Source organism: Hypomesus transpacificus, chromosome 20 (genome assembly GCF_021917145.1).
Source record: "Hypomesus transpacificus isolate Combined female chromosome 20, fHypTra1, whole genome shotgun sequence".
In the NCBI taxonomy this organism is placed as follows: domain Eukaryota; kingdom Metazoa; phylum Chordata; class Actinopteri; order Osmeriformes; family Osmeridae; genus Hypomesus; species Hypomesus transpacificus.
In genome coordinates this window covers 4,332,607-4,359,874 of record NC_061079.1, presented here as the reverse complement: position 1 = coordinate 4,359,874, position 27,268 = coordinate 4,332,607, and the positions used below count along the sequence as shown (strand labels likewise).

General features: G+C 49.4%; 1 protein-coding gene across 1 annotated transcript in view; it reads right to left on the bottom strand.

Annotated features, from left to right (window-relative positions):
- Window positions 1-130: 130 nt before the first annotated feature.
- LOC124482538 (neurexin-2-like) overlaps window positions 131-27,268 on the bottom strand; it is a 59,971-nt gene continuing 32,833 nt past the window's right edge. Inside the window, exons 3-8 of the mRNA XM_047042894.1 lie at window positions 22,650-22,670; window positions 14,954-14,971; window positions 6,478-6,779; window positions 5,084-5,107; window positions 2,126-2,287; window positions 131-682 (exon numbers count right to left, since the gene is read on the bottom strand). Of these exons, the coding sequence (XP_046898850.1) occupies window positions 131-682; window positions 2,126-2,287; window positions 5,084-5,107; window positions 6,478-6,779; window positions 14,954-14,971; window positions 22,650-22,670 (1,079 nt within the window). The remainder of the gene's footprint in view (window positions 683-2,125; window positions 2,288-5,083; window positions 5,108-6,477; window positions 6,780-14,953; window positions 14,972-22,649; window positions 22,671-27,268) is intronic.

Below are 27,268 nucleotides of genomic sequence, written 5' to 3'. Positions count from 1 at the left end.
CATACATAGATTACGGTGGCTAAAAATACGACTGTAATTAAAACTGGATATGCCCGTGTCTTTGTATGACGCCAAGGAGCAGCCAATGAGAGGGGCTTCTGTGCCGGCACAGTTATATGCTTTCACAGGATTATATGTATACTATAACTCCGGGGAGAGAGGGACCCAAGCCCCCCGCCCCCAACTCCCTTTGTGCATCCAGCGTCACGCGATCCGCGTGGCATCCTGCCGCCTCACCTGTCCGCCCCTCTCTCTGGAAGTCGACGTGGCACCACTCTCCGTCGTTCAGCCTCTTGTTGCTGGCCTTCATCTTGATGCTGCCGGAGCCCATGTCCATGAGCAGGTACAGGAAGCCGTCCAGGAGCTCCAGGGCAAAGTAGTCGGCCCGGGGCTGGCGCTCGGCGCTGGCGGCCCCCGCTCCGGGCCCCTGGGGACGGCCGTGGCTGAACAGCAGAAGGCCCCCGGGCTCGGTGGTGCGGAAGTCGAAGGAGATGGCGCCCGTCTTCTTGGTGTTCCACCGGGGCAGGGTGAGGTAGGCGGCCGGCGTGTCGAAGGTCACGGGCTCCAGGGCGGCCACGTCCTCGCAGCGGAAGGCCAGGTCGCCGTGGACGCTGACCTTGGGGTCGCGCTCGGCGGCCAGGCGCGACAGCTCCAGCTTGAACTCGTTGTTCTTGTAGACCACCTGGGAGACGAGGGGAAGGACAGGCGGCGAGCGACCGTGAGTACGCTCGAAGCGGCTCCGGCGGCGCGAGGGAAAGAGAAGACGGCGGACCGACGCCGGCGCGGAAACCGAACAGACGCCATCGATCGTTAAGACCTGACGGGGGGGGGGGGGGGGGGGGGGGGATGCACAGTCGCCGTGCGGGGATTGCGGCGGTGGGGGGTGGGGGGGATGCACAGCCGAACATGTTTTTCATTTTCACACCGACGGCACTCAGCGTCTGAGCCAGCTGACTGACGACCAGCCTGGAGGTGTGAACCTCACTGTCTCCCCGGCTGAAAATACACCAGGCGTCTTAATGTCACACTGGAGCGTCGACAGTAATTGCCTGCCCAAAATAAAAATTCATGAGATGCCCCTCCCCCCATCTTATTTATTGATTTCTTTTACTTGCACAACAAAAATGAAAAAAAAAAAAATTCTAATGAAAAAGAGGGAAAAATCCTATTTCCTACTTTGGCACAGCAGCAAACACGAAATCTACGATATTGTCGCGGCTCTTCCCCATTTCAGAGGATCCTCTCAATATCAGTGTCCTACTAAAAGAGGATTCTCGAAGGTACTGTATATTGTCATGAAGAATCCGGCGAAAAAGCATTTTCGGGAGCGGTAAGGTTTCCATCAAAGACGACGTGGACGTGATTAATCTGTGGCGGCGGAGGGGGGGGGGGGGGGTCAACGAGATTTGCGACGGAGAGTGGAGAACGCGCGCCGGAAATCCATAGAAGGAGATCAATGTCTAAATTGGCTGTCAGGATGGTAAAGCTGGGGGATCCACCAAGGCTGGCATGGTTTTAATTACAGAGCTGCTTTGGCTGAGGGATACCGAGATGTAAAGGAGAGGGAGAGAGGAGCAGGGAGGGAGGGGAGGGAGAGAGAGAGACAGGGAGAGAGACGGAGAGAGAGGGCCACAAAGAAAGCGAGAGAGGGCAAAAGAAGGTCACCCTAGGCTCCAGCAGTCACTGGGGAGGGAGGCAGGGTGGTAGGCGGGTTGGGCTGGGGGGTGAGGTGGGGGGGCGCGACTGAGTAGGTGTAATTAATACTGCGGATTGGAACCGCTAAAGGCAGGCGGCAGAATAGCAAGTCGGCGTTCACATTCATCCCCGCGTTTTATTATATACTTCAAGACCATTGAAAATTCCCATAACGTTCGCATTTAGGGAAACGCGCCACGTATGCGAGCTCAAATGCACTTCTATTACCAGTCAAACCAAAGCCCCGGCAGTTTGATTGTGACACAACGCAACAGCCTGTCATTAATTCGATATTCATAACATGCGCATAAATTACCATGGCATGTTCTCTTTACAACAGCCCAGAACAATGAGATATGAACAATGCCAACAGTGCCGTGAATACTTTCTCCGTGTCATAAAAGGAGAGGTCCCCCCGACCCAAACTCACGTCTTTGAGACAGCCCATGAAGTTGTTGCTGATCGGGGAGCCGGGCAGGTCGGCCGTGTTGGGGCTGCCCCCGATGTAGAAGAGGTCATCGGAGCCCAGCATGGTGTAGTCCTCCTGGGTGTAGCCCGTGGTGGTCAGGAGCCCATCCACGGAGATGGTCACCTGGTAGCACCATGGGCCGAGAGAGAGACAGAGAGAGAGAGAGAGAGAGAGAGAGAGAGAGAGAGAGAGAGAGAGAGAGAGAGAGAGACATAGACAGAGAGACAGAGACAGAGACAGAGAGAGAGAGAGAGAGAGAGAGAGAGAGAGAGAGAGAGAGACATAGACAGAGAGACAGAGACAGAGACATAGACAGAGACAGAGACAGAGACAGAGACAGAGACAGAGACAGAGACAGAGACAGAGACAGAGACAGAGACAGAGAGAGAGAGAGAGAGAGAGAGAGAGAGAGAGAGAGAGAGAGAGAGAGAGAGAGAGAGAGAGAGAGAGAGAGAGAGAGAGAAAGAGAAAGAGAAAACAAAAGAAGGACAGAGAGAGGCAGAGAGAGGCAGAGAGAAAGAGAGAGACAAGTGCGAGACCAACAGACAGAGAGAGAACGACGATGAAACGGACCGGAGAGGAAAAAAACAAACAAACACAGGAGCACATGGAGTGTGTGGAGAGTTTGAATTAGTACATGAATCAAACCTTTCACAAGATTTTGCTATGTTTTGCTATTTGTTTAATTAAGCTGAATCGTTACAGGTGTACTACTGTAGCTCGGTCCTATGGCAAAGTTAAATTAATGAGCGCAGGTTGCAGGGCCTTGCTACTCTCTGATCCTCTGCTATAATAAATACTCTAGAGCAGCTGGACTGAGGAGGCATGTTAAGAGCCCATCATTATCCAGCACAAATCGAGTGGTTGAAACTGAAACCACGAATACCCCAAACTGATGATAGAGAGATGGGTCAGTTCATTAAGCAGACCACCCAAGACCATTCCAATCAATCTCAGATCAATACATGCACACAGTCAAGGAAAATAAATCAACTGCCGAGTTGGTAGCCTAAATTCCTCACCTATTAATACTAATTCATTCTGAGTTTAGATGATGTGACCCTGTGTGTGATCCATTTCATTGAAGTTGATGCCAAAGTAAAACGTCCATACTAGACAATAAAGCTGTATGCTATTGTATTCCACAGTATTCTATTGAGGAATTATTTTGGTATGAAACAAAACTTGCTCATTTTTAGACTTCCCCCCAGATAAGGAAATTGGAATGTTGATTAAGATTACTGTCAACCAGCTCCACACTACAAGTCCCAGGGTGCCTAGCTGAGAAGCATGGCCCTGCCCCCTGCCCCAAGATAATGGCCTCGTTCAGGCAAACATTCATCACTAGTCCCTGCTTCTCTATGTACTTCCCAGCCAATAGGGCAACACATTTTTATGTCTGGGTTTGCTGTTCAGGGCTGTTGCAGCGTTCAAGATCAAATTGAGGGGACGGTTTGACAAGGGATACGAAGTGAGAAGTGTATGTGTGAGGGTGTGGGTGTGCAAAGTACTGTACGGTAGGCACAGCGTTGCCTGGAGAGCGGCAAAAACGGAAAACATCGCCATCGACAGTGTGTTGACGTGTGTTTTTGGGTCTGTCTGTCGTCCGTTTGCGAGTCGGTGGGCGGAAGGGGGGGCGGGGTGGGGGGGGAACGAACGCGAGAGAGTGTAAGAGAGAATGCAAGGCGGACGACAGGAATCGAGCCTGTGAAAACCAACTACCAGAGCTCATAAAAAAAAAAGAAAAACCCTCACCCCCTTCAATAGACCTACCCTCCATCCCCCCCGTGTCAGGGAGGTAACCGGAAACTTCCGGAATGTATACGCGGATCAATTGCAGGGCTGATAGCATGAGTGTGTATGTAGGCCAAGGACTGGGCCCCTGTCGAGAGTGTGATTGACGAGGGAGTCATTGCAATGGTTAGGATGGGTGGGTCAGGTTAAGAGAGAGGGGCCCATGGGGACTGTTAGTACAGACAGGGGAGTCAGACACAAAAATGGTTGTTAGTACAATAGAAATAAGAAACGGAATCAAAGAAGAACCGTATTTGTAGCCAATTCCAGGGTTAGATGTTAATTGACTCACGTTCGAAATATGTCATGACTAAATAGGGGTTTGCTTGCATCGGTACAGCCAACATGGTGAACTCGAGGGACACACTACTGACGGTATCACTCATTCACGTGAAGACAAGTGACACACTGTACGATCTACACAACGCAGCATATCTACACACGGTACAGTACAGTGAATGTTAGTGCGAGGCGTGCAACACAATGAATGAAAGGCAGAACATGGGTGCCCGACACTGAAAACAAAACGCCAGCCTTAAATGGAGCGGGCGGAAGCATCCACGAGCGGAGGCGCTCGTGAAAGGAGACGGAGACTTTCCTCCTTGGCTGTGTTTAAAGGATCCTGATGAGAGATGCGGTGTGCTAGTGTGCTCGTGAAGACTGTAAAGCCACAATGCATGAGATCGTCTGATCAAATTCCCATTTGATTCAGCGAACTCTTAAACGCACGGACGATGTTTGTGGAAGAGAGAGAAACATCCACAAACGGCTCGTTGCAATCGAGGACAGTCTAATCATTGTCTGTGCGGGACTTAAGTGAAAATCGACACAAAGCACGAGATAAGGCGACGACTCAGGCAAACCAAACAGCACAATTCAGATGAGAGCCATCGTATTATTGTTTAACTACATGCATTAACGACATGCTCTTAAGGTTCTTGCCTTTGGCACTTATTTTTGGTTGTTCACAATATGTGCTTCATGTTTTGGCTACCCGCAATGTTTTGGGGCTATCTCGTTGTTATGATCAGTGACCTATGCGCTTTGTAAAGCTCTCTCTTGGAAGTCGCTTTGGATAAAAGCGTCTGCTAAATGAACAAATGTAATGTAAATGTAAATGTTTACCATGGCATGTCCAATGCCTGCGTGCTTCACGTGAGAGGAGGGCAGAAGGGAAACAGCAAACTTGTTAAATAACACTGGACCTGAAGCTGAGCAAACAAAATCAATCAAGTCATCCATTCTGCTGTTTCGTGTTTGCTATCATCCCATTGGGAAAGACTGGAGCGGATATTCGTTATTCGTATCGAGCAATGTGACATAACCTTTTGGCGGCAAAAGGTTCAACAAATTCAATGGCAAATGTGGGACACAAAACAAATCTGACACAAAACCCCAAAATCCCTGCAATGCATGATAAACAAAAGACTGGAGAAGGTTACGTGAGCGGGGATAAACACAAACAGAAAGAACAAGCTCGGTTAGAGACATAAGATGGGCCGCTTCAGGTCGGGCAGGCGGAATATTGAGTGTGTGTGTGTGTATGTGTGTGGAGGGGGGGGGGGGGATGTAGAGACAGAAGGAGGACTGGTTAGTAGATTAGCCACGTGATTGACAGGTCCAGGCAGGTGCAAATGCCCGACGGTAAAAACATCTGGCCGTGTGTGTTTTCAAGGAGAAAATCTCTCCTAAAGCAAAACCCTGGGGAACGGAAGTCAACTAAATATACCTGTTTCACGACGAGGAGTTTCACGTGGGTGAAAGCGAGCACGACACGTGAAAACAATTCCTCCGAAGATCTTTCCGATGAACTTGATAATGGGATGTGGTGGTGTTGTGTGAGCTGTACCACAAAGGGTATTATCAGATGGGCATGTAAGTGTGTGGAGAAAGACGACACAATTTATTGACTCATGACACCCATAATTACAGTATGCATGTATATTTCTACCGTGGACATATTTTGAATCTTCAGAGTATGTTGGCTCGAATCCTCACTAAATGTACTGAAGACAGAGCCAGAATACGACCTAAACCTAAGACCGAAACTGCTAAAGACAGATAGCGATACGAAAGTAAACAAGAAGTCAGTTGTTCTCCATTAGCGATAGTTTCCCCCCCCCCCCCGCATCTGAAGGCGAGATAAATGAACAAGACACGGCGACTAATTCAATCCCAAACTGACATTATAAACCGTCTTTCCTGGATACCCATGATGGGAGACGGCTCCTGAAAACTTGCGGGGCGAAATGACGATACCGCCTGAAACGCATCTCCTCGTCTCGGGCCGAGGGAAATCAAGCGTTTGAAAAGGTGCAAAGAGCAGGTCTAAAAGGGGCAACACAGGGAGAGCACATGAGGACAGGAATTAGGGGGAGGGATGCGGAAAGGTAGGGAGGGGGCTGGGGTTAAGGGGCTGGGGGCTGGAGAGGCAAGGAGGGGGGTGGGGTGGGATTACGTGGGCGGAGGGGAGGGGGGTTAGGCAGAGTTAGCGCCGCCGCGAGGCGCGCGGCGAGTACCTGCCGCAGGTTGCGCGTCACGCGCACGTCGTGCCAGGCGCCGTCGTTGAACTTGCCGTTGGCCGGCTCCACCAGCGCCTCGAAGGCGCCCGAGCCCAGGTTGACCACCAGCCACACGGCGCCGGCGCGCAGCGACAGGTTGACGTAGTCGGCCGACTTGCCCGTGTGCAGCAGCAGGCCGTTCCGCTGCAGCGTGCGGAAGGACAGCGTGATCTCGTCCAGGCTGCTCTGGATGGGCGTCAGCGACAGGTTGTAGCTGAAGAACTCGTTCCCCTTGAAGGTGCCCACGGACTCCTCTCGTCCTGGAATGCGCCAGAGAGGGAAATGGTTAGCCTTGGAATTCCGTTCCTTCGCAGCACACTGAGCCTCGCTCTACTGCCCATTAGTTATAGAGGCCTTGCTTCGGGTGAACTACAATCCAAAACACTCAGCACATTCTATCTAAATATTACCAGAGACAAGCGTCACTGGTGAAAAACGCAACCTGCAACTTTCTACAGGATAATGTCGATTTGGGAACTAGTAGAGCATGCGTTTACCTGTCAGACTCAGTAGTAGGTTTAAGGCAGAGGTCTTCAACCCTGGTCCTCAGGGTTTTTGATGTTTCCCTGCTCCAAAACACCTGATTCAAATGAATGGTCGTTCACAGGCTTCTGCCTAACTAGATAAAAACCCATCCATTTGAATCAGGTGTTTTGGAGCCGGGAAATATAAAAAATGTGCAGGACAGGGGGTCCCTGAGGACCAGGGTCGAAGACCTCTGGTTTAAGGAAACTGTCTGGCTCGGGTTTCCAAAAAATCAACGGAATGTCGTAGACAGACACATCGGATCAAGTTGAGGAGAAACCAGGTCCAATTTCCCTTTCCAAATGTCCCTTAAGTGGCCGCCACGGACCCGACGTGAGATGTTTTCTTTTTCCTTCTCTTTTTCTTTGCGCGCACGCTCCATCGAGTGGAGCGCGACATTAATTTGAAAACTGACGAGAACTCGCGGAGCACGGAAGACCCAGATTGCCATTTAGAAGTCGGATGATTTGTACAGGATTCAATCTAGCCGAGGGACTCTCTGACCTTGAAGGCAGCCGGCTTGCAGGTGAACCGGGGAGGCCGCGGTCTCCCTCCCCCAGCCCCTGCTGCATGATTCATCCTAAATCTGCTTCTACTTACGGGCCAGCCCAGACACCCCAGAAGAGCACCATCTAAATTCTTGATGCAACGAGCCGACGCTGGAGCCATTTCCATCCTAACTACCGCTCAGAGAGCAATAAAGAGGGATGCAAATTCCTTTGGGGATTCGGCTTGTTGCTGGCGAAAACCCTACTCGGTAAACACCCTTTCGCGATATCGAAAACACACGACAAGCCTTCTAAAAATACATTCAAATGTGTAACATAGGATGTGCATTGTGATATCGGATATTAATTGTTAGACTGTATATGAAAGCGAAATGAACAACGTAATATTTTGGCATGGACAGACACTGGAGTAAAAATAAGGCCGTCGCTTATACACAGAAAGCTACGCCTGAAAACATTGAGTAGTCGAATCTTCTGGAATTGCCTCAAGAGGAAGGAGAGCCTGAAGTCAACGCTGCAAGGGGAGAGATCATGTCCTGTTGTGGTGTGACATTATTGTCCTACCACATTGAGGGAACCGTCTAGAAACATCGCTTTGTCTTCTGAATGCGAATCTCCTCAGGCTTTCTCCTCTGTCCTCCAGTTTGACAGTCCCCTCCCCTCTCCATCTCCCCGCCCGCCTCGTCGCCTGCTAGGACTGGTGACCCACTGTGACGAGAGGAATTTAATTAGCACTCCCCCAGCATCTAAGGAACAGAAGTGCGGGCAACCGCGCATGGGTGGGCCACCTCGTGTAGAAATCCTAATTCCATCACACAACCAACCTCCCATCAACGCCTTCCTCTTAGCCTTTTCTTCTTGGGATCTCTCTCTCTCTTCTTCCCTCTCTCTCTCATCCTCCCTCTCTCTCTCTCTCTCTCTCTGTCTCTCTGTTTTACGCTCACCCTTCTTCAGTCTCTATCGCATCCTTCACTTTCCTTTCAGGGGTATAATGTTTGCCTCTTTACAAGGGAAATATATACAGTTGGATTCATGCAGCCCTTGCCGGCGCCGAACGCATTTTGCTCTGCAGAATAATGAGGCCATCAAAAAGCTGTAGGAGACAATGAGAGAGAAGGGGGGGTGGGAAGATTATAAGAAAATCTATGGGAAAGTATACACTGTAATTACTTTGTCTTATTTTAGTAACACATTACCATATGCATGCCTGCCAAAGACAACGTATGGTGGGAACCATCCCATCCCCCCCCCCCCCCCCCGTCTGACGTGATCCCAACCTTGAATCTCTCCTCTTCAACCAACCTCGGGAGAAAAACAACACGCCTCGCCGTGTACATGACACAACGTCGAAAAACAATTCCGAAGCGACACGACGCCCGCAACCCGACAACAGAGTCAAACGCAAGCCGGTCGGCGCTCGAGTCGCGGTTCGCTTGGCGCAGGGGAAGCCAACGAGCGCCGTGGTTTTTCCTAAACCACTTAAAAGCTATTTCTGCACCAACAGCCCAAGGCTGTAGGTAAGGAGATCATCTCGGTGGCAGGGTTTCCCCCGTATGGGAATGTTTTTCCTAACTCATCCTGTCAGGGGCCCTATCGCTCCCCCACCGGGGGGGGGGGGGGGGGGGGGGGGGGGGGTCTCTCTGCTCCAGCTCTGTCAAGACCGGGCCCTGATGGAGAGTGGCGAGTCCCGAAAGTGCAGGGCAAGGCCAGACGGACACAGCTGTGTCTCTCCGGCCTCCAATCCAAGCCCTGACTGTTATCTCCCCTGACAACGGGTCTTGGGGGGGTTGGGGGAGGGTGGGCAATGGGTGAGTGGGGGACAGCGCAAACACGTGACAGAAACCCTTGAGAACAACTGTGATGGAGCGCCTTTCCGGCCCGTTTGGGCGGCGGGCTGGCTACCGTCCCCTGCGCGCCGCGTCGGGTCCGCCTGGCGGACGGACACGGAGAGACGCCGCGGTGCCTTGAGCGGGAACGCCGTCCTCTTAGCCTTTGGTTCTTGGGATCTCTCTCTCTCTCTCATCCTCCCTCTCTCTCTCTCTCTCTCTCTCTCTCTCTCTCATCCTCTCTCTCTCTCTCCCTCTCTCTCATCCTCTCTCTCTCGCCTGACAGCTGGAGGTCAGCTTCGCACGTAGAGGACCACAGGGCTACGCGGTCAGAACCCCCCCCCCCCAGGGACCCCCCCTCCTCCTCCCGCGCTCCTCTCTCAGATTCCCGTTCCATCGCTTCATCCCAAGGGGACGGCGAGAGCAAATTGGAAAGGATCAGATGTTTGACTCGCGTATGACCTTGGCGGTCGGCATGGACACGTGAATCCCACGTGAGTTTACACCGTCAACCTACAACCGTTTTTTTTCGAGTGCGTTCCGGGATCAATGGGGAGGCCTTCTGCACCGCACCACACACCAAGCACCTGCAAGGGATAAGTCCACCAGGCTACTCGACCATGTCGCGTTGATTTTCGAAGACAACGCGGTGGGGGGAATGCCTGCCAAGAAAACGTGGGATCGTGCTGACATTTTTGTTCCATCCTGCCATCTGGTCCGACGATGACTTTCGCCGCTTGGGAAAAAGGAGCTGCACTCCAGCGATGACGGAGGTAAGCGCAGCCGTGAAAGTGCGCTCCTCCCCGCGCTTTCCTCCCGTCCGAGGTCACACAAGAGATCACTTTTCAGCCCACACGAACACGACAGAGGCGGCAGAGTTGCAGCGGTGTTTTATTCGAGGCTGTTCGTTCGCGGGGAGGGGGAGGGGGAGGACAGGAGAGGGGGAGGGGGGGGAGGGGAAGGAGAGGGGAGGGGAGGGGAGGAGAGGAGGGGGAGGAGAGGGAGTGAATAACTCTGCAGGAAGGACCTGCTGAATATCTCCGTAAGAGTCGTGCAGTGGGAGAGTCATCTTGGCGAGGCTTTCACAAACGTTTCACACGGCGTTTCGGTGAACGGAAGGAAGAAGAAAGAAAAAACCCAGCATTCATGGGATGTTTCTCATTTATTTATCGTCGCCGTATTTCAAGGACACATGAAGCGTGAAGCGATCCAGACTCATGGCCGTCTGAGATCAAAGGGAGAGGGAGTGGAGTGCAGACGCGGCGGAGGACGTGCATCTTCGTCTAGCCAAACCCACGGCTGCCTCTGAAGTTCTGGGGGCGCCTATCGACATTCCTCCAAGGTCCCACGGCAACACCAATCAGTGGGGTTGTTTCCCTCCTATAAAGTCTCCAGGAAGCTGTGTGCCTTAAGCGTGCGCGCGTGCCTTTCGCGAGTGCGCGCGCGTGTACCGTGTCTGTCGATCTCCCTTTGTGTGTGTGAGTGTGTGTGTGTGTGTACCGTGTCTGTCGATCTCCCTTTGTGTGTGTGAGTGTGTGTGTGTGTGTACCGTGTCTGTCGATCTCCCTTTGTGTGTGTGAGTGTGTGTGTGTGTGTACCGTGTCTGTCGATCTCCCTTTGTGTGTGTGAGTGTGTGTGTGTGTGTACCGTGTCTGTCGATCTCCCTTTGTGTGTGTGAGTGTGTGTGTGTGTGTACCGTGTCTGTCGATCTCCCTTTGTGTGTGTGAGTGTGTGTGTGTGTGTACCGTGTCTGTCGATCTCCCTTTGTGTGTGTGAGTGTGTGTGTGTGTGTACCGTGTCTGTCGATCTCCCTTTGTGTGTGTGAGTGTGTGTGTGTGTGTACCGTGTCTGTCGATCTCCCTTTGTGTGTGTGAGTGTGTGTGTGTGTGTGTGTGTGTGTGTGTGTGTGTGTGTGTGTGTGTGTGTGTGTGAGTGTGTGTGTGTGTGTGTGTGTGTGTGTGAGTGTGTACCACTGCTGAGAGTGCAGGATAATAAGGGAAAAACCGGCCCCGTAAAATAAGCTGTCACTCTTCGAAGTAGGAGCTTTCCTTCTCTCCCTCTCTCCCTCCCTCCGTCCTCCCTTCCCTCTCATCTTTCTCTAATGCCAAGGCCGTGTCAAGGACCGCGGGCGCTCACTAAGAATGATTGCAAAGCCATTAGGCGACGTGGGCTTGTATGAAGTCGGAGGTCTGGGTCATTAACTCCCCTATGTGTGTGCCTGTCTGCGTGTGCAGCATGTATGTACGGTGCGTACCTACGATGAATGCATGTGCCTCGCTTTGACAGTACTCGCGTGTGCGCCCACATGTTTGTGTGTGTGTGCGTGCGTGCCGAAGTCGGCGTGCACGCCTCTGTCGAACGCCGCGAGACATTCAGCAATGCGCGACCTCTGCAGATATTGTGTCGAGTCGAACCGACAAACCCTGCTTTCGTCCTTGCCTTCCACAGACGGAGTGGAAGTATATTTTCCCAGACACCCCCGCACACCATGTTACTGCGTTTGTAACTCGAGTGAACTACCCCTATAATCTAAGCCTTTTCTAATGATTAAACTCCAAAAAAGGAAATGGCCAGATAATGACGGTACGCCGCAGACATTTCCATAATAATAGTATTGTCATCTCTATGTCCAGATGGAACAAATACAGACAGTTCCATCAATATCTGGCAGTCCCTGATACTCAGTCCCCCCCACCCAGTATCCCCTGGTGGGGGGAAGTAAGACACAATCAAATGTCTGGAAATTTCCATTCAGTCTCAGATAATGGGAACAAGTTCTGACGGAGAAAGACAAGTAAAGAAACCACGTCCATCCAAACGCGGCCCGCGTTGTCGCTCGACAAGAATGATTGATTTTGTGCCGGGTGGCATTAATGTTCGATCTTATCGTATTATTCGAGGCCTATCCATTTCAGCACCCATCAAAGCTTCTGAGGCTGAATCGGAACGATTTCGCTTCGAAATACCAGGTATGTGCTGCTAATGAAATCATCACGAACCATGTTCCCAACTTGCGCAATCCCAACACTATTTCGATGGAGCCGTTTTGAACCCAGGCCCTTTAATAATGCTCCGCACAACTAGCCTAGCATTCCCAATTCCCCAGTTCGGGTCCTCCATCTAACAGCACCCCCCCCCAAGCCCCCTCCTCTCTGGATCGCTGGTGTGATTAATCACTACCCCCCCCCCCTTAATCATGCCCACAAGTCCACATTCAATTAAAAGTTCTCTTTTCATTATTCAAGGCCTCACACAGACCCAATAAAGCAGACACACACATGCATTGCTTACACACGCAAAGCAGCCCCTGGCACGTAAATACCCAAAGCAGCACGGCATATACACACATCCCGAAAAATCACAAACGCGACAACACAAACACACACGCACACACTTGCAGTTCATACGACACACACGACGCATGCAATGTGACAATGACATACAATGACTAAATCTACTGCGAGTCCTTAAGCCAAGTTAAACAAGACCAACATTTTTATGGCATACATTTCGATGGCAAACTGGAAGCTTGAGGTGAAATATAGAATAATAATGGCTCTACAGTGGATGAAAATATACGTGTACACAGTAACGGCGCAGAAGGAGAAGAAGGACTCCCCTGTGCTCTTTCAAGTGCGAAAAAACACGAGTGTTTTCACCGGGAGGAAAGTTTTCCCATGCAAAGCTTCACGTCAGGTCTTCCCTCCCTCTCCGATAAATCACGGTGACAGCGCGAGGAGAACTCTCCAGAAACCCATGCCGCTGACCTAGCTTCCACTCTGTCCCTCAGCCTCCCCGTCCCTGACCTGGTCGTGCTGCCACCGAACGCACTCCCGCAGTAGCACACACGGCGTCGGGACACTGGATCACTGCCGCCAGCTTCCACACGCAGCCCTTTCTATCCCTCCTCCCTCCCTCTCTCCCCCCCTCCCTCCCTCCCCCCCTCCCTCCCCTAACCTCCCTCCCAACTCTGCAGAGTGTGTGGGTGTGTTTGGGGTGTGTGTGTGTCGGTGTGGGTGTACACCAGCCCAAATAACATCTGCCGGGAGCTCCAACGCACTCTGTCGCCGGCCCGAGCAAATTCGCACGACGCTTCGACCGTCGGCGCCGGGTGCGCGCGTGCGCCCGTAAACTCACGGAGCGCCGGAGTCGAAACGGTCGCCCGTCGTTCGCGCGCCCCCCGATCCCTTCCGACGGAGGCGCCGAGCTGGGCCCGCGTGGGCCAGGGTTGAGACGAGATGACGCCCATCTCGTTAATCATGACTGGCACCCGGAGCGGCTGGAACACGACTACCTGAGTCTTATTCTAATCTCTTTAACATGGCCGTTGAGGCAGAGGATGGAGTTAAGCGCACACCCTTAGAACCTGGGTTAAGGCTGCTCTCATTAAAATCTCTGGGGGGCCACATTAAGATGTCTGGGAAGCCGGTGGGATGTCAGGGAAGAAAAATCCCCTGGCTTGATAACATTTGCCTTTGGCAAAGGCATTACCATACTGTGTGTAGTCAGGTGACCTCAGTCATGAAGCTCACAAAATCCTTTTTGCGATCCACTAATGATATTTAACAACTGGGCTAACCTACATTACCTAGGGGAACTTTGTGAGTCATATACTATCATTTGGGCCACTGCTTGGGGACAAAACAAGAATGTGACGCTTAATCAATGCTTTTGCCCACCTTCTGTAGGCTGTGTGGGAAACTGAAACACATTTTCATTCCGCCGAATACACAAAAAGGGATGATGCAAAGGTAAGATGGAATCTCAGTAACACAGTGGTGGAGTTACAGTGGATGAAGTCAAATTCAGGCTCTGTGTTGTTATCACTAAAAGCAGGGTCTGTTTCCCTCTTCAGACTTCCTGCGAGCAGGCTAGGATGAAGTGATTCGAATGCGTAACCAGGGAAACTCTGGAGCCAATCAACGCGGAGGGAAAACGTACACCTTCAGTCCCCGCAAAAAAAAAACGAATAACCAAGGCAACGGCGAATGCCATTTGCCACCATGCTGTTTTTTGGACCTGAAGTGATATTTGTGAATGCCCACTCAAGAATCATTTTTCTTCATTTTCCTCTACAGTCCCCGTCATTATCGCACCGTGGTTAGGTCGGTGCATTACTCTCCAGCTACCTAACAGTACTGGAGCTGGAGACTTTGAGAAGGCTGTGTTTTGAAGGGCCGGCAGCAGGTCGTACACGGCTGAAGCAGCGCTAAACCGAAAGACCTCAGAGGGGACCTCCACACGTTTGGGACATCGCACGGAATCTTCAAGGAGGATACAAGTGTGTTTGGAAGTTGGCTTGCGCTCGTTCCAAGGATATCTGACTGAAGGGAGCGTCTTTCAACCCGAGCTCATCAATAAACCAACACACTCGTGTAGAACAAGGTTGTGTCCACCAACAGCACTTCAATCCTTGCCCAACCGCGAAAGCATGATCTTTGTTTGTAATTATCCACGCTAACGCCTAAACGTTTCTGAGACAAGGAGCACAGATCCTAGGAGTGTATATCTACACATTTCAAACATATAAATGCTTTTGGCAGTCAACTGTCAAATTAAAACATGCCATCTTACCGGATTGGGAATCCTCGGCTGCATGGGAAGAAAAACAAACTGTCAGTATGGGCTTTGATCAGATGAGCCGATCTTCCAATCCACACTCCATCCATTCTGAAGAGTCATAAATATCTAACGGTTATTTTTGGTTTGTTTCATCAATGTTGACTTTTGGTGTGTTCTGGGAGCAGTGTGAGCAATCACTATGGTGAACATGAGCGGACGTATATGTCGTTTTTTTTCAGGAACAATGAGTGACTTCCCGACGTTTGTCGCGCAACATGGCGCAGCCATAGGTTCTCTTTTACGTCATTTATTTATTCGTTTTTGAGGGGGAGGGGGGGGGGGGTTAGGATTGTAAACAACGAGTCAAACAAGATGAGGCAAACAAGAAGGAGCTGAGATGCTGACCTCCATGCTCCTCTGTAGCTTGTGGTTTCCTTAAAACACATCCTCTGAAAACAAACCATTTGAACAAGCCACCCTCGACGCACCCTCCTGCAGGACTCGTCCCGTAGACTGGCACATGAGACTGAGAGGGTCCTGAGCGCAGGCAGTCTTGAAGAGGACTAGCTCTAAATGAGATGCAAAGGCCCACACAATCCGCTTTCCCCCTCCCTCTCTCTGTCTTTCTCTCTCTCTCTCTCTCTCTCTCTCTCTCTCTCTCTCTGTAAACCTTTTTGTCCTCAACGTCTGCTCAAGGACATGTTCCCCGTGGGGTAGATGTAATTCTTTTTAAACCTCGACAGAAATAAACTGTTACAATATGTGGTCTGTTTTGAGGAGAAAGCCCCCCCCCCCCCCCCCCCCCCACAACTTTATATACGTCTAGAGTTTGGCTTGGACATGTTAACAAAACACCTTTCAATTGCTTCGGCATAAATGTGTCTGAGATGATTAAATCCATGTTCTAAATGTCGCTGATCCCGATAGGGTCTTAGTTTGTACAAAACAGAAACTGTCAGTTATTGGAGTCATGGCTGACTCAAATCCCAGTCAGTGATTCTTTGGACAGCACCGTAATTTGAAATCAACTGAAAGCATATCATGATGTCGTTTGTTAGGCATCCAACCCTGAGATTAGCATTTCAGACACAGAAAGAAAATGGTCAGCGAGGCTTTTACAGTCTTGGCATGTAGTGAGAACCTGAGCCCAGTATCACAATGTCACACATACTCTACTTTCCTGCCTTTTATGTTATTTAAAAAGAAAACACTACAGATTGCTATGAAGACCGGGACTGCAATTTTTCCCAGACTCATAATGGTACTGGAAGCCTCACTGATAATTGGCAACACAATGTCTCATGAGGACATTTAGACCAATTGAAGATCTTAAGCTGCTCGGATGTATAGAAATTACATTTGGATGGGTGAGACTTCACTTGGGTGAGTGCTAACCACAATTTCTCACTAGGATCATCCGATTCCCACATAATTAAGGACACGTCTTCACTCTAAAGAATCGTATACTTTAATAATAACAAAGAAAATATAATTGAATAGGCTTAATGTCTTCAAATGGACTGTTTTCTATGACCAGTATATTTGTTATATTTAGGTATCGTTCCCTTAAAACAAAGCTTAGGGCAAAATACCCAGACAGTAAAATCAAACATACTTTTGTTTGATTACATTATTTGTTTTATTTTATTTACAATTTTATTTGTTCATACAGCCAAATCAGTAGGTAATTTATCCCCAATGTTTTGACTTGGCATTCAGATAAAAATGCATTAAGCTATGAGCGCATCTACAACTTCAGGGCATGTGCTGTAGATTGGATGGATGACTGCAACATAGCAATGCATACATCTGCCTCAAAGATACCAAAAAAGTCAAAATAGGACTAACTAGGCTTGGACAACTGGAATATACAATCTTAAACCTGTAATGATGTGTGTGAAACGTGGTTGTTTTCTTCATGGTTTTCGAACGAAACAGCACTACTCTACAAATGAACAAGGGGAGCAACAATTGCAATGATTCATTCGAGCCTTAAGAAGTTTTCCTCGGAACTTACAGGAAAAGTTGCCTCTCCGCTGTAATCCAACATTTGGGACATGAAAAAATCGGCTTTCATTTTGTTTCGACAAAATCAGTCCCCCCCCCCTCCCCCCTCAATTACAAAAGGCCACATGAAAAACCAAGCCGAGGAAAGACTGTGAGCATAGAAGCATTACCTTTGTGAAATGCTGCGGTCAAAGATGACGTTCCTGTAGCTTGGCCAGGGGTCAGGACAAGGGTTTGACGGACAAGGATTGTGGGCAAAGAGAGCGGCAACGTGACAGGAAGCAGAAAATGAAAAAGACAAGGAAATGGAGAGGAGGTCACATGTTAAGCGTCACAGTGATCGAAAATGGTCGTTGACGGGCGGGGAGATGGGAGTGAGGAGTGGTTAGAAGGGAGTAAAGCAAAGCAACAGACCCCATACCTTGGCGGTTTAACATCAGGTGCGCCAGACCTTGAGGGAAAGAACAGAAAAAAGGGATAGGAAAACAGGTAGGTCATAAAAAGGCCTGGGAGAACGAAAAGCATTGTCACAACCTAGGACCGCAGTTTGTGACAGACATCCTGGGGAGGGGACGGATGCCGGAGTTCAAATTAAACTGAAACGGAGGAGGAAATCAAACGACAAAAACAGACAAACATCTCTTGAGAAGGGGGGAGCGGGAGAGGAAAAAACAGCATCTTGGGTCGTGCAACCCCCAGGGGGAAGTTGCTCCCAAAGATGCTTTTTTCCTAATGGAACACACGCTTACTTTAAGCAGACAGCTTTCTCAGATTGTAATTATGTTTTTGTCACCTATCCGATCCACAAAAAAAAAAAAAAAAAAAAAAAGACCCTTCAGCTTCTCCAACAGAAACCTCCTTAAGGACACAGCCAAGACCTTGCAAGGCGCAGGTGCAGTGACTGCAGCAATACGATAGCACGAAAGCAACCAGGAAGAGACTATCCTTCCACAAGAACGAGACGGAGCCCTTGCAATAGGCTCAGACCCAGGGAGAACCATAACAATCAATAACCCAGGCCGTGAAAGCCCATTACGTGACAGCTTTGCTGTAATCACAGTGCCGCAGTTGTCGGCCACAAGAGAACACATCACATGCAAAATACATCCATAAAACACAATGTTACAACGTAGTCTGTAAAAACCGTGTGCCTCGTAAACTGGGAGGCCACCGTTCGGAAGAATATCACACAGAACCATTGTTGTGTTGGGGGGAAAACAAATGAGCCAGCGCTTGTAGATTAGGATTGTGAGGGTTTGTTTATTTTAACCGGCAAACGTACGAAACCATGAATGTTGTTTGTTAGATGCCTGCTTTCCCAACCATGCTACAAAGCGAATCCGAGAGAAAATGAAACTTTGACGCATCCTTCACCTGGACTGCTGCAGTAGAGAGGTCAAAACAGCCGAGTTGTGTTCAGTATGCGGATTACTCCTCTTATGATGAAGGATGCATCTTGTCTTGACAGCTTTCTTTTCAGAGTGCTTTTAGCCCCGACACCTCCAGTATACTGGTGTTGTAGCTAACGTGAACACCAGAATTCCTTAGGTGGCATCGGTCTTATAAAGAATGTCAATATTTCAGAACATTTTAACACTTTTAGGGAAGACTATCTGTTACTTATGTATGCTATGCTTCATTATCAGGACTCTTCACAGCTTGATACTGTTGCTCAGCCAAAAGCATAACACAAAAAAGTATATCTACTGTATATATACATATACACACACACTAATTTGTATATTTTATATACAAATTAGTGCATATATACTGTATTTTTCCACAGGCCTCCTTATACCAGATAGGGAACTCCAGGTGGTTGGGAAGTCTGTTCTGTTAGGAGGTTCAAACCTTCCTGCGCGTATCTGCGCAAGAGGAAATTGCCTAATTTACCGAGAAGATGAGCTGTTATTGATCCACTGATCAAGGCCACTCGGTACGGCTTCGTAACGCCGACCGTTTACTGGTGAGCAAGCGGCTCAACGCACTCCTGCCATGATTAAGCCGACACATCCACTGACCTTTAAGGAGAACGAGTGGTTTCGCAATGCCCTTAAACAGAGGGGGCATTTAACCGAGCGCCGCAGTCGCAGTCGCACGGCGTCAAAGCACGAGGAGTGAACGGAAGCATTCCATTTCGAAATGTGATAAACATCAGCACCTTTTTTTGTTGTTTGTGTGTGTGTGTGTGTGTCTTTTTTTCTTCCTCTGAAAGCCTTTTGAAGTGTCAAACCTTCGAGCGGATGCCATGGGTCTTGTGTGCATCGTAGCGCCGCCCTGTCTGTGTTGGCATAGCAACAGGCTCTCGAGTTTCCCTCTAGAATGACGTTGACCGCTCTCCCTTCTCCTACCGCTCTCCACTCCCCATTTTCACCACCTCTGCTCATCCCCCCCCCCCCTCCTTCTCTCTCATAAAATGGTCTATGCTTACACAAAGAAGGTAAATGATTTCCCCCGACAGTAAAATTCTATATTCTATTGTATTGTTTTGCTTCAATTATGAATTTGTCTGGAGCTGGTTGCAGGCAGCTACTATCAAACAGTGATGAACCATTCTTGTAGAAGCTGTGATTGTGTTTTTTGTTCATGTCACTTGCGGACGCATGCCTATGAATACATTTCAAATAAATCTGTATATTAAAAAATGATCTCTTAATGGGTACCCATTTCTATTGCCGGAGGCGTTCCGCTTCCTAAACAAACAGAGGGAAAGGAAGCATAAAGACACAAAGAGAAACATTGGTCTTCGACGCTATTTTGAAAGTATAGTCATTCGTGTTATAAAGCCCGCTGGGTGTGTAGTATCCTGCTTGGTTAAAAAATGATTCACTTGTCTATAGCCAGTAGCTCTCAGCTTTAGCTTACACTATGGTTTTGACTCATGTATCATCACTTTAAGAAAGGCAAGCAACACTTCGGGATGGCCTGATAACCTTTGACCTTGCCCCTTCCGCGCCTTGCAACATGGGGCCATCGCGAGAAAAGGGGTGAAGGATTCGCGATTTTGCTGAGTTCCGTTTTTTTGTTTTTTTTCATCGAGTATGAAGAGAGCTTTTGAAGGAGGATATTCTAATGAGGGATTAGACCAAGGTCACTGGTGCTCAGAGACGGAGGCCTGCTAATGCCAGCTGTGTCCCTGCGTTTGAAGCTCTCTGAGCTGGGCAGCTGGACTTGGCTTGTGGCCTCTTTGCTCCATTTCAAGGTAAGGGTCATCGGGGTCGGCGGTGTTATTCATGGAGCACTGTCAGACCAAAAATGAAGCCAAATCTCATGACAGGCCTAAATGAAGGAGACAGTCCATGTCGACTAATAGAATTAGACATTGGACATAATTGAATGTGACAATCTGAGTGATATAGTTGGGGGATGTGGCATTTCATTTGGGGGGAGGGGAAAATATTTACTGTAGTGTGTGTCAGAATTTGTGCCGAGTTTCGTTCTGCGACGGGTGTGTATAAATGGAAGTTTTCCTTCTTTCGTTTGTGCGAGGGATTTGGAACTGCGGTGGCGCCGCTCTACAGAGGAGGCCTGTGCGTGTCGTTAGGTGTACTCTTCTTATCTCTCGTCTGCAGGCCCAGTGTTGTTCAAACACCAGAGCACGCCGCACACCATGTCCCTGGAACCCAGAGCACGGCCCCATATCGCGGGCCGGACTCGGACGCGACTCCTTCCCACAGGCACGCGGTGGGGGGGGGGGGGGGGGGGGCGAGCTGTACCGTGTCTGCCTGAGAGCCCGGGCAACTCACCTGTCTGGTCCCCCCCCCCCCCCCCCCCCCACGCGCGGACAAAGAAATTCCAGATGCGTCCACCTTCTTTACCCAGAATTCCCCTAGGACGACACGCCAAGTGAACTTCCCGCTTGTGACGACCAAACCAAAGCTTTTGGGCGACGACACAGTGTTTCCGAGGGGTTGGTTTGTTTCGGAGCTCGAGCGCGGAGAGGCATGTTGTTGGTCCATTGATATGTGGACTACAAAGTGGTGGCGGATGTCACATTCAATCGCCCCGGGGATCGAAATAGAAAAAAGGGGGCCGATCCAGAGCGTCCCCGTTTTTTTTCAGAGTGTCATCTTTGTTTTCATGCATTCTGCACTTGGGACTAGGACAGCGGCTGTGTGTCAGAGCTTTAATCCAATAAAAGGCTCTAAAGCTTTCTCTTTGCAGCATGTCATTTAATAATGCTCGCCTTTCGCTGCGAGCGTGGCCGTAGCATCCTTGCTCATCACAAGGGGAATTAAGAGTGATTAAGAGCCTTTGTTTGAAACAACCCCGTCTGAAGTGGAGCCCGCGCGCAGGACTCGGAACACGAGACACTGAATGGCCCTTCAACTGACACTCAGATGAGAGTCCACTCTGTTAGACACGGAAGGCGACACACAACAAGTCCACTGGAAACTCCTCCGATTTCATTGGACCTGAGAACGTCCCCACAAAAGAAGGGACTCTGACTGCGTAGACAGGCCACAAGAGCGCCGCTGTGAAGACGAGCGTCTTTGTCGAGAGAGAAGCGGACGACAGGCCGAAAGGATATCCAACGGCAGTTTTGTGAGGGCGTGCGTGCGTGAACGTGTGTGCGCGCTTCCTGCAGCTAGCACCAGCAGTGATTTATAGTGTGTGGTGGACCTCAGCTCCTCTGCTCAGACCCACGAGTCCCTTGTCTTGTCTGGCAGTGGGTCAGATCCCTGCTCCTAACCCGGCCTGATGGATCTCTCTCACTGCCGCCCACACAACTTAACTGGGCCCTGGCAATCCTCCTCTCTTTATCTTCATTTCCTCTGTGCCTCGCTCAAGACTCACTCTATTTGTTTTATTGTGATGTAGTTAAACAGGCTGCCAATGGTTCTATTATGAGAGACAAATGGCTGTTTCCCCCGCCAACGGGGAAAAAAAAGTAATGCCCGGGCAAATATTTCTTCCGCAAGCAAACACTTCCATTACGGCGTAATCACGACGCCAATCTCTTCGAGATTTGATTTACACCCTTGATGTCGAGGCCAATGCTAATCAGACATCTTTATAGCCGGGCTGTTGTGGATAGCACATTCTACTTGGCTTATACGGCGGCTTTGATCAGTGAAATGAGATGCCCATTGTCTGTGCGAACTCCGCGGAAGACATCAAAGAGGTCCACAAAGTCAACAAACTGAACTATCAATATATCATACTTTCTTCGTCACGTCTAAGTCGGAGAGGGGCGCCCGAAGACAACGTCAGCCCGGCGTTTATTGCCGGTGGCTTACAGAGCAGCCCTATCCGGCATGTTCCGGCTACTTCTCTACGCGTTCCACCCAAGAACGTGCAGAGGAGCTCGGAGGGAAGACGAGGCTGCAGCCAAAGATGGAGGCCAAAATCACGACGTGTGATGCTTTGGAGCTACGCACTTGTTGTTTTCCCGCCCTCGGATTCAGTGATACACGGTGGCTTCCTCTTAACCTTTCCACACTCCTTCTTCACCAAGGACGACGTGTGTGTGAGTGTGTGTGTGTAGGGGTGGTGGGGGGGTTGGCAGATTTCTGTTTGTGTTCTGGACCCCTGGTGGGGGGGGGGGGCAGGAGGAGACAACGTCACGGTTCCGTTTGATTCGGCCATCAAATCCACAGTCCCAGCTGACCGACCCTCCCTTTTTTTTTATCGATGCACGTCAGCAGTGAAAAAAACGTAGTTTTTTAAAGAACCCCCCCAGTAAAGGTTTTAGTCTTACCTTCTCGGGCCTTCTGGATAACTGTTGGGAAAGCAGAGAAACAAAAGAAGCGTTAGGACGCAGTACCGATGAACAATGCCAAACAGAACAATGTGTACGTTGCAGTGGGTGTGAAACACACATCATATTCATTCCTGATATATCTGTTTGGCATCGTTTTATCGGCAGCTTTCCACAGACGACTAATGAGGGATGACATGGGCGTGGCCGAGAAGAAGACTGAATGGGAGTTGGACGGCACCCTTCCCAACTCATTATGCCCACATCTACATTTAGATGTTGTCATTTAGCTTTGACCTAAAGAGGCAAATAATCATGGGTGTCGCAGTACATTCCACAGTACACGTTTCTTTTATTCCATATCCGGGCTTTTAAGCTGCCATGTTGACGGGAGGAATAGGAGAAACGGGATACGCTGTTCTCGGAAGGTCACGCTTGTATTCGGTGATGTGATATGATTTTAACTAGCTACCAAAAATAGCCCAGGAATTCTAGGCTGTAATGTATCGCGCAAAAACAAATGATTGCATTTCGCTGTGATGAAACGAATAACTAGCAAGCAGAGATAGATTATACCCCGGTTCCTCTGAAAACAATTACACACACACACACACACACACACATATACAGATACACACATACACACAAAACATTAAATGTTTTAACACAATAACATTCACCGTTGCCAGTGAGAGCGTGACAGCGTCACAGTGTGACCCCGCATAAACGACTCATGTCCAAACATGCTTTTGGTGAGCATAGGGAGAAGCAATGATACTCCTTGACAACACTGTACGCCAGGAATCCTGTCTCAGAAACGACAGGTCCTCCATGGGAACCTCATCACTATCGGCAGTTAACAATGACCAGCGGTGGTAAGAAGGCACTCTTAGGAATCAAGCCACATCAGATCAGGCGGCAAAACACTGTCTCACACAAACCCGGCGTCTCCTGAAGCGTGGAAAGCCCCCAGATAAGGCAAGTAATAAGTGTGTGTGGGGGGCGGACAAACTTCAGAGTGGAAGGGAAGGTAGGAGGGAGCGTGGGGTCTAGGCAGTGGGTGAGTCACGGCTCCAGTGCATGTACAGGGGGTGGTAGGGTGGGGGCCGGGGGGGGGGGGGGGGGGGGGGGGGGGGGGGGTTGAGGGGGGGCGGGCAAAATGGCACACGGTCCTCAACCTCAAGTCACAGTGGGCTGCCACCACTGAAGAGCTGGCGTCAAAGGCACACACTTAATCGACAGTACCAGCAATTTTGGATTGAATCAGAAGGGGGGGGGGGGGGGGGGGGGGGGGGGGGGGGGGGGGGGGGGGGGGGCGGAGGGGAATGTATTCCTGCCAAATATGTATTTTTGAAAACAGTTACATTTCCCCAATGCATACAGCTTCGAGAAGACGTATACAAATGTTCTCGAATTGGAAAATGGAGAAAGAGAATGGAGTAATAAAAAAAAAAACGAAACAAAGGCTACTGTACTGCACCCATCTGACTGGAAAAATAAGGATGCACGACATGTAGTCGGAGAATGACTCCAGGCCCTGGTAGGCTATCCCAGGAATAGTAAAAAGATAACCTCTCTCTGTGTATTACCGTGCAAGGCTAACCGTCACTATAAATCATTCCTTACTGCAGAGGGTCCCAGAGAAGGGATGGGGGTCAGAAACAGGTGAGTTTGAGTTGAGGCTCTGGGATAATGACAGATTGCGCTCGTGGTCATTATGCTAACACTCTCTATGGGACAAAATGACTATTATTGATGGTGTTCCTCTATAGAATTACAAAAGGACAAGTGACTTTGCGGATTGGCCTAACCTTTCGCAGTCCATCAACACTCCAAGAACGGCAATCTATAGATAGATGGGACAAATGCACCTAGCGACAAGGTTTGCGGTAAATTGTAGTGTTTACATGTCGAACTCTGTCTCGACTGTGCAAAAAGGAATTCCATAGATAGCTGTAGGGAGTGATTAAGCCCTCGCCAAAATGTCTTACTGAGTGGTCCATGCACCGTGTAATAGGGCTGGATGATGCCAGACTAATTGGAGACTTTACCCTTTCGGTTGCAGCGAAGCATCCAGGCGCCATGCACTTTTTAAATGGAATCTTCTGGTTTGGATCTTACCGCTATCGGAAAATCCTTCAGCTGTTGCTGGTTGAATGAAACAAGTCAAACAAATCGCCATCACATACTGCATGGCGTCACACTCGATACGGTGTCTCTGGAGAACCGCGGAGCGAGTGCCGGCTTTGAAGACGGCTACCTTAGCAAACAGTAGAGATGCCGAAAGGATTGCCGCGACAGGAAAGAGAATTGGAGTGAAGGGAGACAGTTGAGGATCAACATGGCTGTGTACTGTGGATGTGATCTACACGGATCAGAACTATGGCGGATCAGGACAAAATAGATGAGATCTGGGGAACAATGTAAACGGCCAAGATAAAATGAGCCAATGAATGTGGGAGTCAGGTGGCTGCGCGGTTAGGGAAGCGGGCTTGTAATCTGAAGGTCGCCAGTTTGATTCCCGGCCGAGCCAAATGACGTTGTGTCCTTGGGCAAGGCACTTCACCCTACTTGCCTCGGGGAATGTCCCTGTACTTACTGTAAGTCGCTCTGGATAAGAGTGTCTGCCAAATGACTAAAATGTTAAATGTGCTAGCAGTAAATGATGCAGTCAAAGATAGAATCTGACAACATATGGGGGGAGACAGACACAAAAACCCGAAAGGCATCGAACTTAAAGGACTATGAGTCAAGTGTTTAAGAAAACCGTGGATCTCCATACTGGCTGTGTGAATTGGCGGGCAAAAGAATCTAAGGCTGTAATTGCGCTGTAGCTATATCAGCCATTGCCAGAGACAGTTTGACCTCAACAAGCTCTCTGCTCACCCCTGTCCAAATCAGCATGGCTTCAAATCAAGGATTACTGATTGATTACAAGAGGTAAGACACATCCAGGGAAGATACTATTGTTTTAGAAGACAATATCAAGTCTGTCCAATCGAATCAGTCTTAGAAATCTCTGGTAGTGCATAAGGATTAGGTTAATTCTGAAGAGAAAGCTATTGTAGATATTCTTTTTTCAATAATAGCTGTTTGTTTGTTTTTTGCCAGAAAACTAATTCCGGTTTTTGACTAATCAGCTACTTTTATTTAATTAAATATGGAAAGTCTGTTTTTCATTCAACCCAATCTCTATGACAACAAAATGAAACGCAGTTGCGTGACCTTGTAGATAATAGCTGTCTAGACAGTCTTGCATAGGCAAGTTTCAAACAAGACAGTGGACCTACAGACCTCATGGAACAAAACAATTTTAGACTGATGAATTGTCGAAGATGTGACAATTCCTCACACAGTGGTACATGAATATAATTAGGGTGGAGTTTGACGAGCTTGTTAGAACTCCATGAATAATAGGGTGTTTAATACGGTGTACAATGCCATCTGAAAATATCGTCTTATGGAAAGGGAGAGACTGCTTCAAATGTGTTGTAAATACAACCTCATGCCATGGTAGCCAACACACACACAGTGGGCTAGCTGAGGCTTCCAGTGTTCAGCCAGGGATCAGCCAGCACTTGGGTCTTCAACATGCCAGCAGAGTGCTTGAGTGCTTGACTGATTTAATTACCATGCCCCATGCCAACACAACTTGGCACGCCAACAATCAAGAGAGGGACCCGGGCTGCCACGAGCCCCTGAAAGGCTGGAGGTTGGCAGAGAGAGGACACGAAGAGAAGGAAGTCCAGCCAGGGACAGGCCCACTGCTGAGGCCCAGGGTCACTGGTGGCTGCGGCTGCTTAAAGCGGCCATTTTTGTCGGCCAGTATGGTTTGTATCCACAGCCCATCCTTCCTGCCCACAGTCTCAGGAATGAAAAAACGTTATTTGGAAAGTTAAAACCTTGGGGGTTCTATTAGGATAGCGCTGGCATTCTGCTACGAGGAGCCACTTTGTGTTTCAAGTAAACAGAAAACAGGGAAAAGTCTCTCTGGAACCACCCCCCCCCCCTCCCAGAATATTTTACTTTATCATTAAGGTTGGGAAAGCTGTGAAAATAATTCACAGCAGCCGTTTGAATAACCATTTGAACTGCTCTGAGGTGCAGTGATGTGGAGCCATAAAGGGACATTTTGGAGTATTAAACTTCATAAGTCACACAGGTTTAGATACTCCAAATCCCTGGAGCCTGCAAAAGAGCCCGAGTTATGGAATAAGGTCAGTTCGGCAGCCTCTGAGACGGTTTTGTCGGGGAAGAGGAGCAGCCTTGGCTCGTGAAAAGAGCGGAAGGGGCTGGGAGCCGCCATGCTGTCCCCCACTTTACACCACAAGGAGACATCAGCGGATCCCTCGGATTGGCTGGCAAATGATGTGCCTGGCAGAGGGAGGGACGCCAGGCTGATTTATGGCCCTGGCCTACTTCCTTTGCTCTGTTGTGTAGCGCCGTAATTGATTCTGACGCTATTCGTGGCTCCGAGAGGGGAAGGTATTGGACAGATTCACCTGGAACGCTCAGGTTTTGGACGCCCCGCCCGGTCATCTTTGCTATTTAAGGAGATGTTTTTTGTTTACTCGTCTTTTCCTGTGGGGAGGGATGAGAGAGGGATTTCAGGGCGTCTA